The sequence below is a fragment of the Rhinolophus ferrumequinum genome, chromosome 19, assembly GCF_004115265.2.
Source record: "Rhinolophus ferrumequinum isolate MPI-CBG mRhiFer1 chromosome 19, mRhiFer1_v1.p, whole genome shotgun sequence".
Classification (NCBI taxonomy): Eukaryota; Metazoa; Chordata; class Mammalia; order Chiroptera; family Rhinolophidae; genus Rhinolophus; species Rhinolophus ferrumequinum.
Window position 1 is genome coordinate 1,595,246 of NC_046302.1, and position 18,564 is coordinate 1,613,809.

Genomic DNA, 18,564 nt, shown 5'->3' on the forward strand with positions numbered 1-18,564 from the left:
CATTGCTTCATCAAGCTGGCCAAGCTTGTTCACATAGCAGAAGAAAGTTAGAGAGAGAGGAATCACGTCAGGCCTTTGACACCTAGGCTTTGATTGGGCATAGCGTCATTTCCTCCATATTCTATTGGCCAGAGCAAGTTGCAGGGCCAAACCAGATTCAAGACAGGGGAATTAGACTCCATCTCTTGATGGAAAAAGCTGCAAAAGCACAATGCAAATGGCATGGGGACAGAGAAGCCATTCACTGGGGCCATTGATGCAACAAACCTCACACCCCACTGAGATGTTTCTCAAGCTCTGTCCATAACACCCTCACTCAACAGTCTGGTTCTGCCTCTTCAGGCAGCCTAGCAACATGGAGCCACTAGGAATTCAGCTACTATCATTCCCATCTGATGCCTTTGCATGCCGCTTGCCCCTGTCCTCTCCACAGGTGTTCCCAGCATGCTCCACTCTCCTCAAACCTCAGAGCAACTCTGGAATGCCACACAAGAACCTGCAGGGATGGTTGCCTCTGTCAACAGGAACAAGGGCAGGATGGGAAGCAGGCTCACAAATCACTTTTAACTTTTTGGTTCTCACTGGAATTTTTAACACATGCATACATTACCTTAACTTAATAATGGTAAAATTTTACTGCACCCTACCTACCAGGTGCCAGGCATTGTACTAAGTAATTACCTGCACTATCACGTTCAGTCCCATGAACTAGACAGCAATCTGTATTATCCTCATTTTGTAGAGGTATACAGACGGTCTATCAATTGCCCCAAATCATGGAGTTATAGTCAGCAGAGCCAGGATTTGCATGCAGGATGTCTGGCTCCAAAATCCATAGACTTCGCCACCATGCTTTACCGCCTCTTCTTCACAGAAAATGTCTTGAAGAAGTGTCTACACTTGCTGTCTCCACTTATTTTCCACTCACTTTATAACTCAGAGCAGGTTGTCTTCTGTCCTGATTGATCCATGAACTGGGTTCTCTCCAAGGTCATAAATGACCTCCTTGTTACTAAATCTATTGGACAAGTCTTAGTCCTCTTGTTTGACTTGTGGACAGCATTAGATTCTGTTGGTCCTTTCTTCTTACAACATGCTGTGCCTTTGGATTCTGTGAAGTCAGACCTTCCCGGTCTCCTCCTCTGTCTCCAACACCTTTGCAAACTCCCCTCCTCCTGCTCTTCCTCCTTCCTTTTGTCCTCACAAGGATCTCTCCTAGGCCCCCTTATCCCTCCAATTCACGTGTCCTGGGCAATTTATGTACTCCCATAACATCAATCACCAATTACTTCCCATCTTTCATCTCTACCCTTAGTCTCACACTACACCTGCTACTGCCCATTGGGCCTCTACTTGGATGTCTCAGAGAACTCAAAAAGTCTAGAATTCCATCAAAATCTACTCTTCCTCCTTCCTGTTCTAACCCAGTAAAACAAACTAGAAACCCAAGGGTTAGCTTTTATGGAGGCAGGTCCAGTAGAAGGGTTGGCAGATAGGCAGATAGATGCAGGTACCACCTGAAGGGGGCAGCCTCCACCCAACCACAGCGCAGACTGCTGCCAGGCAAAAAAGTGGCCCCTTGTTGCCAGGCCTTTTGGCCTTTCAGAGGAAATCCAGAAACCAGCACTGTTATGAGAAATATCCTGATTTTTAAATGCTGGCCACAAATTCAAATATTTTGAAAGCACTGCGTAGGCCAAGCTAAACCTCCTGCTGGTGAGATGCAGTGCAAAGGCTGCCAAGCCACACCTCCACCTGCCCACTCTTCTAGGGTAAGGGCACCCTCTCCCATGGATGTAGCACCATTTCTGGGCCAACTCCCATGTCTCCAGCTTGACCTCTCTCTTTGGTTCCAGATCCACAGATCCATCCTCCCTCACAGGCACCTCATGCTCAACATGGTCAACACCATGGCACTGAGTGACCATACCTCTTTGCAATTCCAGACTAGGAATCTGAATTTGCATGCAAAATCACCAATTTTAAAAATTACATGAAAAATTTTCAGACAAAAAGTACTTTTTCTTGGGTCAGATTTGACATCATGGTCATAAGCTGCCGCCCCTGACTTCGTGCAAACTGACTGCCCCACAGACATGTCTCTACTGATCTTGGCCACGGTCCAGAGGGGTGTTCATATTGGCCTGTGTCAGGTGAGGAGGCAGGTCAGCCAGGTAAACTATCTCGCTGGGAAGTTACACAGCTCGTCAGGGGAGCATATTTCTGGGTCTTAGGTGTTTTTGCTCAACTTTTTTTCCCCTAAGTTTGATTGTACAAAATCTTACTTCTTCTCTGTTGTTCACTTTATTTTGGTTTGTTAATTAAATTTATTGGGGTGAAATTGGTTAATATAATTATATAGGTTTTAAGTGTACAATTCTATAGTACGTCATCTGTATATTGCATTGTGTGTCCACCACCCGAAGTCAAAACTCCTTCTGTCACCATATATTTGACCCCCTTTACCCTCTTCTACCTCCCTCCTCCCCCTTTGTCTCTGGTAACCACTAAACTGTTGTCTGTGTCTATGAGTTTTTGCTTATTTGTTTGTCTTGTTCGTTTGTTGCTTTCCGTTTTATATCCCACATATGAGTGAAGTCATATGGTGCTCAATTTTTTTCTGTCTGACTTATTTTGCTTAGCATAGTAATCTCAAGGCCCATCCATGTCGCAAATGGCAGTATTTCATCCTTTCTTATGGCTGATATGTTGTTTACTTTAAATACTATCTTCATTCCCAAGCTCTCCTTCTCTCACATCAGGAGTGATTTGTAATTGGAATATACAACTACAATTGCTGTGATTGCAGAAAGCTGTAGAAGTTAATGCACACATACTAAAATTGCTAATGATAGAAACTCATAGTTATCTGATTGTCTCCTAGTCCGTTCCTTCTCCCTTCCTCCTCACAGGTATCTCAGTATCCATTCTCCTCAAACCTCAGAGCATCTCTGGAAGGCTACACAAGAACACCTGTGAGGGCTGAAAGATGCCACTTTTATTTGAATTGCCACCTTGCTTTTTTATCCTAGGCAGTAGGGGCATATCGTGCTCACCAGCACTTTTATTGCTGATAATTGTTCCCAGAGTAATTCTGTCTAGAGGAACTGGGCCTAAGGTCGTGGGTATACCAGCAGTCAAGGACCACTGAAGTAAATAGGCAGACACAGAACTTCTGCCTCTGAAAACGCAGAAGGGCTGTGTTTCTCCCTATTCCTCTCAGAAGTACCACTAAAAGCCCTCGGCATTATATATAAAAGAAACATAAGGAAACTGAAAGGTAGAAAGAAAAGGCAGACCAGGGACCTCAGACCCAAGGAACGATGTTGTGGTGAGTTGCCTGGGTTTTGTTTTGCCTCGTATAATCCAGACTTGGAGCTGAAGAAACCAGCAATCCAGAAATGCCAAGGGCACAGACCAGACAATACCAAAAAAAGCCTGCTCTTTCCAGCCAAAGGACCAGGAGAAGGAAAGCTCAACAAGACAGAAAAATTTCAGACATTAACCTTTCTACACCAAACATCACAGGAAAAAAACCAACAAAACAAACAAACAAAAAACATGGCCCACATCTATACCCACACAGGTTTAATGGCATACCTGGGCTTCTAGCTCTACCTGGAAAGAATGAAGCAGTGCCCCCCCCCGCCCCCCATGCTGCCCTCCAACTACTGGCCTGGAGCAGAGGAGGCCAGCTAAAACAGAAGGTTTAAATAAGATCCAGAGTCTCACAACATAACACAAAAATGTTCATGTTTCAATAGAAAATCATATTTTACCAAGAACCAGAGAGATCTAAAATTGAATTAAAAAAGAATGACTAGATGCCCACAGACAGAACAGAGATTTTAAGCAACCCCGATAAAAATGCTTCAATGAGCAACTATGGACATGCCTGAAACTAATGAAAAATAGGAAGTATCAGCAGAGGAGGAATGAAAGAGCTAAAGACAAACCAAATGGAAATTTTAGAACTGAAAAATACAATAACTAAACTACAAGCTCAGGATGGTGGGGACAGAGGAAAGAATCAGTAAACTGGAAGATGGGACACTAGAAATTACCTAATCTAGACAATAGAAGAAAAATAGACTGGAAAAACAAAATGAACAGAGCCTCTGGGACCTGTGGAACTATAATGAAAGATCTAACATTCATATCATTAGAATCCAAAGAGAGGGAGAAGAGAAAAGATGGTGGGGCTGAAAAAGTACTTGAAGAAATAATAGCTGAAAATGTCCTAAGCTGCTTCTCAAAGGTTATTGTTTTATTTCTTAAGTTAGATCACAGGCTCTAAGCATTCTGGACCTCCCCACACAGTGTGACATTGAGACAGCAGTTCTTTTCAATACTGCTGTGGTGTAAAGTTTTTTGTGAAAGAAAGAAGGACATAAAGGCCTGCTGAGGTCAATGTGTCACAGCAGGGCACCTGTGTCACACTCTTTGGGAACATAGGTAGTGTCACTCCTGGGTGGCAGAGGAGAAGATTAAGGCTCACTCTAAGTCCAGTGCTCCTTCCCATACCCCCTCAAGCTACATTGCATTTGTCCTGGATAGCATTCAGACCTTCCCTGGCCTGTGTAGATGCACCAGAGATTTTGTTTTGGAGCCGCCAGGGACATGGGGTGGGTTGCTGAGGATGGTGGTAGAGGCACAAGGCCTGTCCCAGCCTGTCTCTGCCCTACTTCCCGGGGATTAGTATACCTCACCCCCACCAGCTTCTTATGTGTGTGTGTGTGTGTGTGTGTGTGTGTGTGTGTGTGTGACATGAGTGTGTCTGCCCAAATGTATGTGACGTGTGTATGCCTGGATATGTCTATGTGTGTCTCTGTGTATCCGCATGGGGTGTCTGTATCTGAATATGGCTCAGTGTGTCTGTCTTTGTGTACTGAGTGTGTATGTGTCTGTGTATGTGGTGTGTGTGTCTGTGTGCATCTAATATCTATGTGTGTCTGAATGTCCCAGTGTACATGTAGTGTGTGTGTGTGTGTGTGTGTGTTGTCTGTGTCTGTCTGTACCTGTGGTTTACGTGTGTTATCTGTATGCACGTAGTTTGTATATGTGGTGTGCGTGTGTCTCTATGTGTGTTGTTCTGTGTGCGCGCACGGTGTGTGTGCGCGCGTGAGTGTGGCGTGTCCTCCAGCGCTGAGACTCCTGAGAGCCCAGCTCCGTTCAGGGCCCAGTGACAGTTCCCCAGCGGCCTCGCTGGGGCGCGGCTGCCCGCGAGGCAGGCGGGAGGAGCGCGTGGCTGGGTTTTGGGTCTGCGGCCCCGCTCCTCCCCGCGGGCCAGGCACACGTGGACCCTGGGCACCGCCTCCCCGCGCCGCCCGCCAGTCTCGCGCATCCCCACCCACCGCGGGCTGCCCGCCCCGCGAGCCAACCCCGGGATAAAGTGGCGGTGCAGACGCCGCGCCCTGTCGCCACGGAGCCGGCGGCGCGCAGCTCGGCCCGGCCCTGGCCCGCCGCAGACTAGGACCCCTGGCGCGCCGGGAACGCAACAGCGGCGCTCTTGGCCCGGGTAACTGCCTCCCGGTCCCCGCCCCAGCCTGCAAGTGCCGTCACTACAGGGGTGGGGAGTAGCCTGGGGTCCCTAGCCCGCTCCGCGTGGGCTCCCGCGCCCCCTTGTGCGCGCGCGTGTGTGCACGAGTGTGTGAGCGCGTGTCTGTGTGCGCGCGCGCGCTCTCCTTGCTCCCTCGCACCAGCCCCCAAACCAACTTGTCCGCATCAACCCCATCTTCCCAGTCCCCGCCACCACCGTGCTGAGACCCTTTCGAAGTCGCCAGGTTTTTCCGGTGGCATTTCCAGTGACAACTACGGGTCTCCATTCCCTGCGCGGTCGGAGACAAGCAGGAAGCAAAGTTTGTCAGGAGCCGCGGGGGTGACTTTACCTCGGGGACCCGCATTTGTGCGTGTGCGAGCTGCCTCGGTGTGCGCGAAGCGTTTCCCAGTTTCCCGGGCTGTGGGTGCTGGGCTCCCGGCCCCTCCCTTCTCCGAGCCTCTCTAGCGATTTGTTTAGGAAAAGTGATGACATGAACTAGTCGTGGGGGATCGCAGGCGCCTGTTCCCCACCCTGGAGAAGGAGGGGAGCCCCGGAGAGCTTGTCAGTGAGAGCTGGAAGCAGGCTCCGGAGCTCAGCACCCTAAGCCCCAAAGGCAGGATCTGGGGGCAGGGCGAGGAGTAGGGGACAGAGGCTCAGGCTGCTTGATGCCGCGCTGTGACCGCGGCGATGAGGGAACAGCCCTTAATTGCCTGGCTCTGATTCTCAAGGCTGTCGTGGTTGTGGAATGCAAAAGCCACGACAAGATGGAAACAGGTTCGTCTACCCGGCATCTTTGTAATTTCTAGCAGGAGGAATTAATGGGAAGACCATCACTTCATTATTGTGCCCCCTTGAAACTTCCTGGGGGACTTGAAGATGGCCGGGTTTTCTTGCAGCTGGGTCTTTATACCCACAGAGCTGATGTAATTTCCACTTGATTACAGCTAAAATAGTCTTTAAGATGAAGTTTCCTGAAATGATTTAAAATAAACACAGATGGGAAGGGGGAAAAGCTGTATTGAGGCACTTAAAAAATAAAGTGAGCATTTTAAGAACAAATGGGATTTTTCAGTGTTGGAGAGATTGCAAGAAAAAAATATACATAGGTAGATAATTTTTTTAAAATCTTTGAAATGGAGTTGTGTTTTTTTTAACTGCTTTTTTTAAAAAAAATGTTACTGACTCTGAAGAAAGCTTTCCTCCTTATTTCTCTGTGTTTTTGCCACGTTTATGACTTTGTAATATGTCCTTGTTTCTTCCAAGGACTTGGAGATCCTTTCAAAATGCCGGAAGAAAGTTCTCCCAGGCGGACACCGCAGAGCGTTCCGTACCAGGACCTCCCTCACTTGGTCAATGCTGACGGACAGTACCTCTTCTGTAGGTACTGGAAACCCGAGGGCACTCCCAAGTAAGTCTCCCCCAGATGCGCGGCACCTTCACAACTGGCCAGTAGTATCTCCTGCAGGGCCACCATCTCCGTGACCTACTACACATTAGGCACAGCCAGGCTAACAAAGCTGGGATAATCCTTTTTTCTTTTCTTTTTTTTTTTTTTTTTAAATTAAGAAGCAGGAGTTCTGTTTTCATTATAACAACTACGTAGGATAGGGATTCTATCGGATGGCAGTTATCAAAAATTCCACATGACTTTATTTTTTTGTACTAGAGTTGATTTCCTGTTGTACAGGCATTTCTTTAAAATTAAACCCAACAATTACAGAACACTACCTAATCAGATAAGAAAATTATATTTATATATAGTAACCATTGTTCTCTTTTCCTGTTTGATTATAATCTTCAAAAGGTATCATACGTTAATTAGGAAGCAAGGGGTCTGGGTATTTCCTTCTGATTTCTTGCCAGCTCAATTACTTTGTACATTTTCCATCAGGATTGTCTTGCTATTAGAAACAGGCATTGGGACTACACACAATAAGACAGCTGGTCTCCTGCTGCTCCTCTCCTCTTGTATGAAATAGGGAAAACCCTGCTTGTTTTTGTTATGCAGGCAAAGAAATAATTTCTGATAACCAACAGGCCTAGTGATGAGTAAACAATTTCTGTTCCATGGGCATTTTACCTGCTTCTTCCTAGGCCTGTGTCTCACAGGGGACATGGTATGGTGTGATTATGTCTCCCTTTCAGTCTTTGTAATCACCCAACCCTAGCATAGCTATAAAATGTCTCCTATATCTTCAACAAAGTGTGTAAACCAGGTAGCTGTGCATTAAAAAAACACACATATGGACTTTTAAAGATCTGGCTTAAACTCATAGCTTCAAGGCAGCTATACAAACTGCTATTGTCATAGGCTGGTAATAGTTCCCACCAGTTCTGGCAATATCTTTCTTAGAGATTTCTTCTAGAGGAGAGTGTGTATGTTATATATGTGCCTATGTGTCAGATGGAGAGAGAAGGGATTGTCAGGCATTACCTTTATGCTCCATTCTGATTTACAGTTGGGTGCGAGGCTTTGGAAGAGAAATGTGGCTAGAGAAGTCAGGTGTCAGCCAAGACAAAAGGCAGCATCTCTAACCAAGAGGCCTGGCCCCAGCTCCAGAGCCCACCGGGAGCCCACCCCCTTGGGGGCTCTGCCTCTACTTCTGGGAGATGATGCAGATCAATAGAGTCCCTTTTAGGGTTGGGGTCCTCCTCTGTCATGGATCTTTAAAACATTTCACAGACAACCCAGACTAATAAGAAAGTCCTAGAGGCTCCCTATGGTGATAGATGTTAACCATATGCTTGCTGCAATTTGGGGAAGGCTAGAGGGTCCTGGAAGAGGGATCATGGCAGCTAGAGTGATGGGAAGGCAGTGGGGGCCTCAGGGCAGAGGTTTGTGACAACTGGTACAAAGCATCTCCATATCTGACTAACAGACCAGCTGCTGGGCAGGTCCTCTCGCATGGCCTAGAATATCTCTGCTGTTGTATTTCAACATTGCTGCCTGCTTCTTTTAGGAAGAGAGGTGGACCGCAGGTCACCACCGGCTGAAGCCTATCCCCTCCAGGGGACTGTCCTCCAGGCCCTTTCCCTAATTCAGCTCAGGGTCTTCCCTACTCTACCATCCGTGGGGAAAATGCTCAGGCAAATATCACCTTCTCTCCACTTGTCCACTCTGCTCCTGTTTTTGTTTGTTTGTTTTAAATCTTTCTCACAGAGGCGCTTGGGATGTCAGAAGCCACTTCCGGGGGCGGGGCGGCATCTTACACTGAGGAGTCTGTGTCTGCCTCCATTAACTGGTACTGGTTTTGGATGGTTTTCTGGTCAACAAGTGGCTTCCAGCCCCTTGGGCCTGCCCAGAGCACCTGCCAGAACATTCTGCCCTAAGGAGCCTTGCTGGGCCCCAAGACCAGCCCTGCAGGTGGCTTAGAGCAAGCCTGGGTCACAGGTGTCAGCCTAGCTGGGAAACTGGCTTAACTTGCTTATGGAAACAGATTATGTCTTTATAAATACCAGCCTCCTTATACCAGATCCTGAGGAAAAAAGCAAGTATTTCTTAAGCTACTCGTAGTCATGACACTGTGTGTCCAAGCACAATGCGGTTTTTAATGTAGCAGGCCAGGGACTCAGGATTTAGTCACAACAAACCAGAGATTTTAAACCTACATCTGGCAATACCAAGGCAAATTTATCTCATCTAGTAGTATTTATTTATGATAATAACAAATGTTAGACTTAAGGTATAGGAGAATTATCTCATATTAATCGAGTATCAAGTATATTCTGAGGTCTGGACTAGACTCTGTACGAGAAGGATCTTATTTTATCTTTACATCAACTTGTAACAAATATCATTATTATTCCCATTTGATAGATGAGAAACAGAGGCCCAGATGACCCAGCCCTCAGTTATTGCATTTGGCCCAGATTTATCTGGCTCCAAGTCAATTGTTCCTCTTAATCGTTTTATAAGTAGTGTCTTTTTGATAAATTCTTACATTTTTTTGTTGGTAAAGAGTAATAGAATAATTAATTCTCCCTAAGCATTTGCTCATAATATATTTAAAGTGGAAGATAGATTAAAGATATGTTTCTATTCTGAAACAAACAAAAAAAATCTATGATGCCCTGGGGGACTGGCTGCCTTACTGAGATTCTTTGGTACTTTGGAATTTTGAAATACTGGTTCTTCAGCAGATTTCCACTGATGGTATTGGCAGGGTAGTGGAAACGGGGCCAGTTGGGGGTTGCATTGAATTGTGGGCTCTTGTGACCTTGAATCATATTTAGCACTTTTGAATTCTGACTACCAAGTGGCACTCAGTTCATTTAAAGAACAACTTTAATGTCTAAATATTACTTACCCATCCTTAGAACAGTGAAGGTGCTCCTGCCCCGTGTGGTAAATGACTGACTGCATAACATTGTTGGAGGGATGCTGGGGTGGTCTGAAACAATATTCAATTTGATGACTCCCATGAAGTCCTCCTTGGTTCTGTCTAACCAGGAAGGCTGGAGAGCATGCGGTAATTATATGATTATACAGCTGCAGACCTCCGCCTGGTTAGATCCAGGTGTGGACCAGTTCCTCTGTTCATCACTAAGGTCCGACATGAAATAAATGCGTGTTGAATAAATACTTCAATATTTCTTTAAAGCTCTTCATCTTTCTTTAAAGCTGATACCTCCCTCATGCTATGTGCATTTGGTATCTGGGTAGGTTTTCAACTCTGAAGAGCTGCTAATCTTTCCTCTCTCTGGCTTCTGTTTGCGAGAACAACTGGTGTACTGAGGGAGTTGTTCCAACATGCAATTGTCCCTCTGCTTGCAGATGTCCTGATGCAAACACCTAGGGAGGCAAGCCCTCCTACCCTGCCTGGAGAACCACAAGTGACTCATCTTTGAAAGTTCAATTTGGCATTTTGTTCCAAATTCCTCTACATTTGTGGAGACCTTCCAGAACATAAGGCCCGGGAGTACCTTCTCCAGACTTTGCCCTCTTTTCCTTTCTTGCCTCTGACTTCAGTAACTTTTTTCCTCCATTAACTCTGCAGCCACACCCTCACCATGGATGCCTCCTTTTATTTCCCTGAGGTCGTCTGCTGCTGGGGTGGTTTTCCAATTTTCCTCTTGTGACATAGAGTTGGAGCTGGGAGTGGAGCACATGGCTGGGGCTGAACTAACAAGGGTGCTTGTGGCATCAGTTGTGGTACCTCCCCAAGTTCTGAGTGGTGGCCATGTCAGTGGATTTAGAATCAGTTAGCCAAGTGTCCTTACTCCCTCTGCTCCTCTCCTTATTCCTTATTCCCCAGAGTGGAGGCTCAGCTGATGTCCCCCACCTCTCCCCTGCCCTTTCCTGGGGCACACTGATCCCTTTCTGTACGCACCGTTCCCAATTCGTATTTGGAGTTTGGGGCAATACTCTCTTAAGAAACTTCCTCCTGCCCATGCAAATTTAGCTGGACAAGAAGCAATTCCCTAAAGATGGGATATATTTACATGCTATAAAACATCCTCCTTTCCTGCTGCCCATAATGTCTTCCTTACGTCAGCTACCAGCCACTTGGCTTCGGCGCCTGTGGCTCCAGAAGATAAGGGCCCCACCCACCAAGTGGATCCACAGCACGGAGATGCAGGGGCCTCATCACCTGGCTGCACGTAATCTCTATGCCTCCTGCCGTCTGGGAATCTTGTTCTGTAGATTACCTGGGCGTTCCCCTGTGCTCCCCTCCCCACCAGGCTTTCTAACCAGGTTGTAAGTCGGTCATGTGCTGCCTTGCTTTCCCCCAGCCTCAGGGGTTGGCTCAGTGTCCTGGGAAACGTGCTGTAGGTTTGGCTTACATCCTTGAGCGTTTCTACCTCCTGTGTAGCCCCTGCTGACTCCTGTGTGACTGGGTGTTACTGCATTGCTTACCTCTCATTGATACATCCCCAGGGTAGACCAAATCACATCCCTTATTTGTCCCTTTACGAAGCCATTTTGAACTCCATTCTGTTTGTCGCCAAAGGGTGAGGACAGCTGAGCTTCCCCCAAGCCCAGCCCCTTGGCTCTTACCCCAGATTCGAGAAGAGCTAGGATACCTCTTGGACTCCCCAGAGCCTCTGTAGCAAAACAAACTTTGGGGGTTCACCTCTGTGAGTGTCCCTGCTCTTCCTGCTCAGCTGTAGTCACCCTCACATTCAAGCAGTCAGTTCAGCGAACACTTATTTATGGAAGTCTATGTGTTCCAGGAATTGTGTTGGGCACCAGGGTGGGAGAGAGTGTCAAAGACCACTTTGTTTGATGAAGGGGTAGGAGTGGAGAAGGTGAACACATGGATAATTATCATATGATGTGAAAAGTACTTAGAGATAAGACCACTGCTTAGTCACACAAAGCCTTTGTGCAAATTAGAAAAGAGAGCCCATCCAGGTAGACACAGCCCCTCAGGTGTGGGGCTTGGTGAGCAGTGTGGGCTGGATTTCAGCTCCTATTCATCCTTTCAGCCAGTGCCCTTGAATGGAATTCCACCTGCGAAAAGGGGAGGGCAGGGAACCACGACAGAAAAGCAGGAGCCACAGCAGCATTGCATTACTGGGCATAAAGCATGGGCAGAAACTGAATGAAGCTAAGGAGGTGAGAGGGAGCCAGGTCCTGGGGGGTCCTGCAGGCCAAGCTACAGGCTTGGACTTGAACCTTCTGGGGGCGGGGGACAGTGTGGACAGGTTTTAAGCCAGGGAGTGCTGTAGTCAGACTTGTAATTTGAACAACCAGCTGGTTGGAGGTATTTGCAGTAATCCAGGGGATAGGTGAAGAGAGCTGAGTCACAGCACAGTGGTGGCACTGCATGGTAGTGGCAGATGGGGAGATGAAAGATGATGATGGGTGGTGGAGAGGGGGAAGGAAAGTTCCCAGGTGTCCTTCTGAGTGATGGGCAAACATGGCACACAGACTTCTCCTCAGTACACACCTTTAGATTATTCTCTGCACTGAAGATAGTGGGGCTGCTCTCTGACACTTCATTGGAGCAGGCCTGAAATATACCAGTAGGAGAAATTGAGTAGAGGGAGTGAGGACAAGCAACGGAATTACATTTCAAACATCACCAATAAGATATTAACGACAGGGACAAGTTCATTTTTGTGAAGGTCAGAAAGGAATCAAGTCTTACATTGTCTTCCTACAGTGAGGTATCAAAAATTAAGTGTCTTTGACTTATATGTGTTGGTTCATGAAATTTACCCCCAAACTCTGAAAAAGTGGACATTACTATGCGTTTTATAGCAATGTCACATTATTTTTAATAACATTACTACTTCTCAGTAGCGCCTCAATTTTCTTTGCCTATTTTAAGAATTTCCAAAAGTTTCTTTCTCTTGTATGAAGCTGGTATTTCTCCCTCTGATGTTTGTACCTTTCTCGTGGCGTAGTGAACTGCCTCCTTTTTAAATAGGGCATCTCTTCTGGGCTTCTTTTTAAAGACTCTTCGAATAGCAAAGATCTTTTGATGGCAAGAGGAAAGGCCGGCTGCTCTTCTTGCAGTTGATTTTTTCAACAGCTTCGTTAAGGGATGATTTCTTCCAGTTGCTATAAGAATGTTCTGCAAATACAAACCTAGCTTTGTTTTTCAGTGGAGTTTAAGAAAAAAAATAGCAAAATAAGCTGCTTCCTGAATAGCAACTGTTGTCCACCGTTGTCTATTTATCAATACCTTTTAGGTTTAACTCTTAATTTCAGATGCACTTTGACCATGAATGCAAACCAAACTATTGGTCATTGTATAAGCGGAGGAAATGGCCTTCAGTGGTGTGAATTTTTACAGCTGAGATTACAAGATGACCCTTGTCCCACATTTTAGGATCATCCGAGGTTCTTGTTGGTAGGAGGTGCTTTTCATTTCACACAGCCTTGTTCATTAGGGGGTGGGGGTGGGGTGCTGATGGTGGCCATTGAGTGGCACTGGGGGTGACATTGTTCTCTATGTATTTGAATGCCTGATCAACTACAACAAGGGGCTGTGTGTAGCTAGGATGGCTGCAGGAGAAGCTGTGTACAGTGTGTCACTTCTTTTGCAGTTGCCAGATTTCACATTTGTAACCTTCCCCTAAAGTACCTCTCTCCTGGGCTCTGCTGTTTGTTGCTTCTCCTGGTGTCCAACAGATCCTCCTGTGTGTAGAGTGACAGAAAGACATGCCTTTTTCAAAATGGTTCAAATATACTGATTCTTATGTGGTCACAGATCTGTGAACATTCTGGAAAGAAGGGAGGAAGGGAGGGAGAAAGAAAGGAGGGGAGGGAGGGAGGACGAGAGGAGGAAAGGGGAGGAAGGGAGGAAGTAGGAAGAGAAGAAGGGGGAAGAGTGGAAAGAAAGAAAGAGAGTTGGAAAAATATATCTTCAGTTAATGTTAGGATTAAGGGAATTTGACTCTTTTTGTTGAACAGTTTTTCTTTTTCTTTTAAATCAAAGTTTATTGGGGTGACAATTGTTCGTAAAGTTACATAGATTTCAAGTGTACAATTCTGTATTACATCATCAATATATCATTGTGTGTTCACCACCCAGAGTCAGTTCTCTTTCCATCACCATATATTTGACCCCCTTTATCCTCATCTACCACCGCCCTCCTCCCTTACCCTCTGGTAACCACTAAACTATTGTCTGTGTCTATGAGTTTTTGTTTCTTCACTTGTTTGTCTTGTTCCTTTGTTGTTTTCAGTTTTGTATACCACATATCAATGAAATTATATGGTTTTCGACTTTTTCTGTGTGACTTATTTCTCTCAGCATAATAATTTGAAGATCCATCCATGTTGTTGTAAATGGTCCTAGTTCATCTTTTCTTATGGCAGAACAGTATTCCATTGTGTATATATACCACATCTTCCTTATCCATTCATCTATCGAAGGACACTTTGGTTGTTTCCATGTCTTGGCCATTGTAAATAAAGCTGCAATGAACATTGTAGTACACTTGTCTTTATGCATAAATATTTTCAGATTTTTTGGGTAGATATCCAGGAGAGGGATTGCTGGGTCATATGGTAATTCTATTTGTAATTTTTTGAGGAACCTCCACACTGCCTTCCATAACGGCTGAACCAGTCTGCATTCCCACCAACAGTGTATGAGGGTTCCTTTTCCTCCACAGCCTCTCCAACACTTGTTACTATTTGTCTTGTTGATGATAGCCATTCTGACTGGGGTGAGGTGATATCTCATTGTGGTTTTTATTTGCATTTCTCTGATGATTAGTGATGTTGAGCACTTTTTCATGTGTCTGTTGGCCATTATTAGTATGTCCTCTTTGGAGAAATGTCTCTTCAGATCCTCTGCCCATTATTCAATTGGATTGTTTGTTGTTTTGGTGTTGAATTATATAGTTCCTTATATATTTTGGATATTAGCCCCTTATTGGAGGCATTGTTTGCAAAAATCTTCTCCCATTTGGTTGGTTGCCTCTTTATTTTATCGATGGTTTCTTTTGCTGTGCTGAAGCTTTTTAGTTTGATATAGTCCCATTCATTTATTTTAGCTTTTACTTCCCTTGGCCTTTGGAGTCAAATTCATGAAATGCTCTTTGAACCCAAGGTCCATAAGTTTAGTACCTATGTTTTTTTCTATGCCGTTTATTGAGCAAGTTTTCAAAAACAAAAATCCTTAGAAGTTTCTATGGGGCAGAATTAATAGAGATCAAAATGGCAATGAATCGCTTTGTGAAATCACACCTGTGCTACCTTTAAGGTACTTGTGCCACTGTCATCTCATGTTGCTCCCTCCAGAGAGGAGGTGTTGGGGGTGACTAACCTAGAGAAAGGCTTAGATTACAGAGATTGTGATGCGCTTCTCCCACCAAAAGGCAGGCTCTCCAGTGTTTTGCTTCTCTTGTTATGTCGTTGGTGCTTAGAACAGTGGTCAACAGGAGCTTAATAAATGTGTTGAATGAATGAATCTGCTCCAGCAAGAGGTAAGGAGCATGTGAGCATGTTACTAACAGACCTAGATTTTCTCTGGTGGAGAAACTCAGACTTGAGCACTAAGGTATCCTTAGAGTTCACCAGCTCTCCCTAAACTTGGGGACTTCCTGAAGTTGGTGGTGGAGAGTTTTAGGGTGTTAGAGTCTGTGGACCTTTTGACATCATGGATATGTGACTATATATACTTTTCTGGAAAGGAAGATGGATCACAGACTCCACTAGCCTCTCAAAATGGGGATGGTCCATAATCCCAATGCTCTGTGCCAACCATATTTTGCAGATGAAAAGACTGAGGCTCAGGGAATGAACATGGGCTCCCCTAGCGGGCTGGCATGGGGCCAAGGACAATCTCCTGACCATGCATTTCTTTTGCTCCATGCTGTCTCTCAGGAGTTGCTCCCACGTCTTCTTCTTATGGGTTTAAACCACAACTTAGCCCTTCCTAGTAGCTATTTGAACAAATGCCCAGTTTGGGGCAAGGCTTGGAGAGGTCTTAACTTATCGGCTCCCTGCCCACTGCCAGAAGCCATTTGACCCATCTCCATTTGGGTGGTTCTCTTTTCAGTGGTTAGAAGTGTGACTGGGCACTAGGTGATGCCCAAGGAAGCTAAGTAATGGAGGTGGTGTATGGACTTCCGAAAGACAGCAGTAGGCTCACTTAGAGGACCAAGAGATGGGGTTGGAGGAAAGGGAGAAATGGCAGAGGAAGAGAAGCCAAGGAGGCCTCTAGAAAAATGAGAGAAGAATGTGGTAGATAAAAATGGGGGAAGGAGGGGAAAGAATGTGAAGAGAAACCTTGAAGTCAAGGAGAAAACTGCAGATTTGGCCATATGTAGATTCTGGTTAACTCTCTTTGTCAAAGCAGGTCAGTTTCTCCAGGACATTTACAGCCTAGTGGTTTGGAGATGAAAGGCCCCTGATGAAAGGAAATTGCTGCCTTTAGACATTTTAGACGGTTTGCTCTGTTCATTCTGTTCAGTCAATCTTGAAGAGACATGTTTTAGGTAAAACTGTTCTCTTTGGGAAGCAAAGAAAGGTGCAATGGAGAAGAAGAGGCCCTGGAGCCAGACTGCCAGGACCAGAGCTGGTCCATATGGATGAGGCATGAGGGTGTGGATACATTCCTTGACCAGTCTGGGCATTGGTTTTCTCATCTTTAAAATGGGGACTAGTAGCACCTTTCCCCCAGGGTGGTTGTGCGGGTAAGACGTAAGTGTCGGGGTCAGTGCCTAACACAGTAAACGACATGTGTTTTGGCTCCTATCTCTTAGTTTGGCCTCTTTGGCTACTTCCACAGCGGTCTGATGGGCTCTGACGACCTTGTGTCAGGCTTGTTTGTTACCTACCATTATTCCTTACTTCCCATCACCCTCGTCAGTCACAAAGACCTACAGGGAAAGCAATAAAGATCTTCATAAATCCCCTTTTACTGCTCTCCCCCCTTGATGCCAGGCTGCACACTTTTCCCCAGTCTTCAGGTTATTTTCTTTTCCCCCCTTAATAGTTAAAAGTCAGTTCATTTCCATAAGATTTAAGACTCCCTGGTAAACGTCTAGATGCTGAGTGCTTAGTAGACAAGGTAAACAAGACGACCATGAAGAAGTCATTGGTGGTGAAGTTCTTTTTGCGATAACACAGAATAAGGATAATTGGACACTTTCTTTTATCTCACATTAAAAAACCTCTGTGACAGTGTTTGAGACCTGACTATAGACTGGCGAGAGAACCAAACAACCTTAGGGAGTACGGCTGAGAGTCAATGCAAACAAACCCTGGTATAAGCATCTACTTGGTTTTCAGTAGTCTGTATCTTCAGTTACTTTAGTCTTTGGCATGTCTTTCTCCTTCAGTCCTAGTTGTGTATCAGGGCGGTATGGAAATGTTTGTGCTCCAAAGAATGAGATTGTTGCCATAGGCACTGTCCTGCCATTTACTCCATCAGAGTGGGCAGGGCAGTCTGGGTGCATTAGTAATTTAGCTCTTAATTCTGTGGGTTGGCAATTTGTGCTGGGCACAGCTGGGCAGTTCTTCTGCTGGTCTTGCTGGTCTTCCTTCTGTATTTGTGATCAGCTCCTGCCTTTACGGGCATGGGTGGGCACGCTAGCAGCTCGCTGATCTCAGACGGCTTTACTCACGTGCCTGGTAGGCTGTTGGTGGGAGCACCTCAGTTCTCCACATGGCCTCATCCTTTATCAGGCTAGCTCAGATTTGTTCGTAGGGTGGCAACATTTCAAGAACAAGAAGAGACCAAAGCCCATTATGTCAGTGCTTTTCAAGTCTGCTGTGTCAAGTTTGTGAATGTCCTACTGTCAAAGCAATTCAGCCCTGAGGTGGTATATGCAGGCACAGACAAGGAGCAAGGATGAAGAGAGAGAATAATTTGTGGCCATTTTTGAAATCTACTATGTGGGAAAAAGATCTTTGTGCTAAGAGTTGGGAAACCAGTGTTGAAGTTTTATTTCTGCCTCTGCCTCTGTCTCTGAGTAACCTTAGACAAGGTACCATCTCTTAGACCTTCCAGCAAGTTTCCAGAGGGTTTTGCATTTTATATAATTCTGAAATAGTTTGCATCTCATGGTGGTAGAACAACCTATGAGCTTCTCCAGGGCAGATTTTATATTTTGTTTTATTTTGTCTTCTCCAATGCTTGCCCCTTGTAGTGTTTCATGCCTGGCACAAAATACGGGATCTAAACATGTTTGTTCAGTAAATTGATTAAATTCCCATATTTAAAGTGAGATGATTGGGCGAGGTGATTCCAAAATGCCCTTTTGGCATGGTTCTATAGGAAAAGAGCAGAAGAAGCATTTCCACTGAGTGTGGGTCAGAGGGAACTAACGTTTTGTGCAGGAAATGGAACACCTAAATCCAGAAGTAGGCGGTCAGACAATTAAGTTCTCCAACTCATCCTAGAAAAAGTGCTACATACCTCATTGCTGAATATCACTATGGTCACCTTTGAAATACTCCCCTTTGGAAGCTATGCACCAACACCAGTGCCTAGTCCACACTTCAAAGCACTTTTAGAATTCATTTTCTGGAATGCCCATCAGAGCTGTCATCGTATTACCCTTGATGTGCTGAATGTCATCAAAATGCCTTCCTTTCAATATTTCCTTTATCTTTG

General features: G+C 45.5%; 1 protein-coding gene across 2 annotated transcripts in view; it reads left to right on the top strand.

Moving 5' to 3' along the window:
- The first annotated feature begins 5,362 nt into the window (after window positions 1-5,362).
- Window positions 5,363-18,564, top strand: part of MGLL (monoglyceride lipase) — a 142,884-nt gene continuing 129,682 nt past the window's right edge. The window contains exons 1-2 of one of the 2 annotated variants that reach the window (XM_033087104.1): window positions 5,363-5,518; window positions 6,803-6,947. In XM_033087104.1, coding sequence (XP_032942995.1) covers window positions 6,823-6,947 — 125 coding nt within the window. In that variant the 5' untranslated portion in view covers window positions 5,363-5,518; window positions 6,803-6,822. Of the gene's footprint in view, window positions 5,519-5,733; window positions 6,314-6,802; window positions 6,948-18,564 lie in introns of those variants that run through there. The other variant, XM_033087102.1, reaches the window with a different exon arrangement.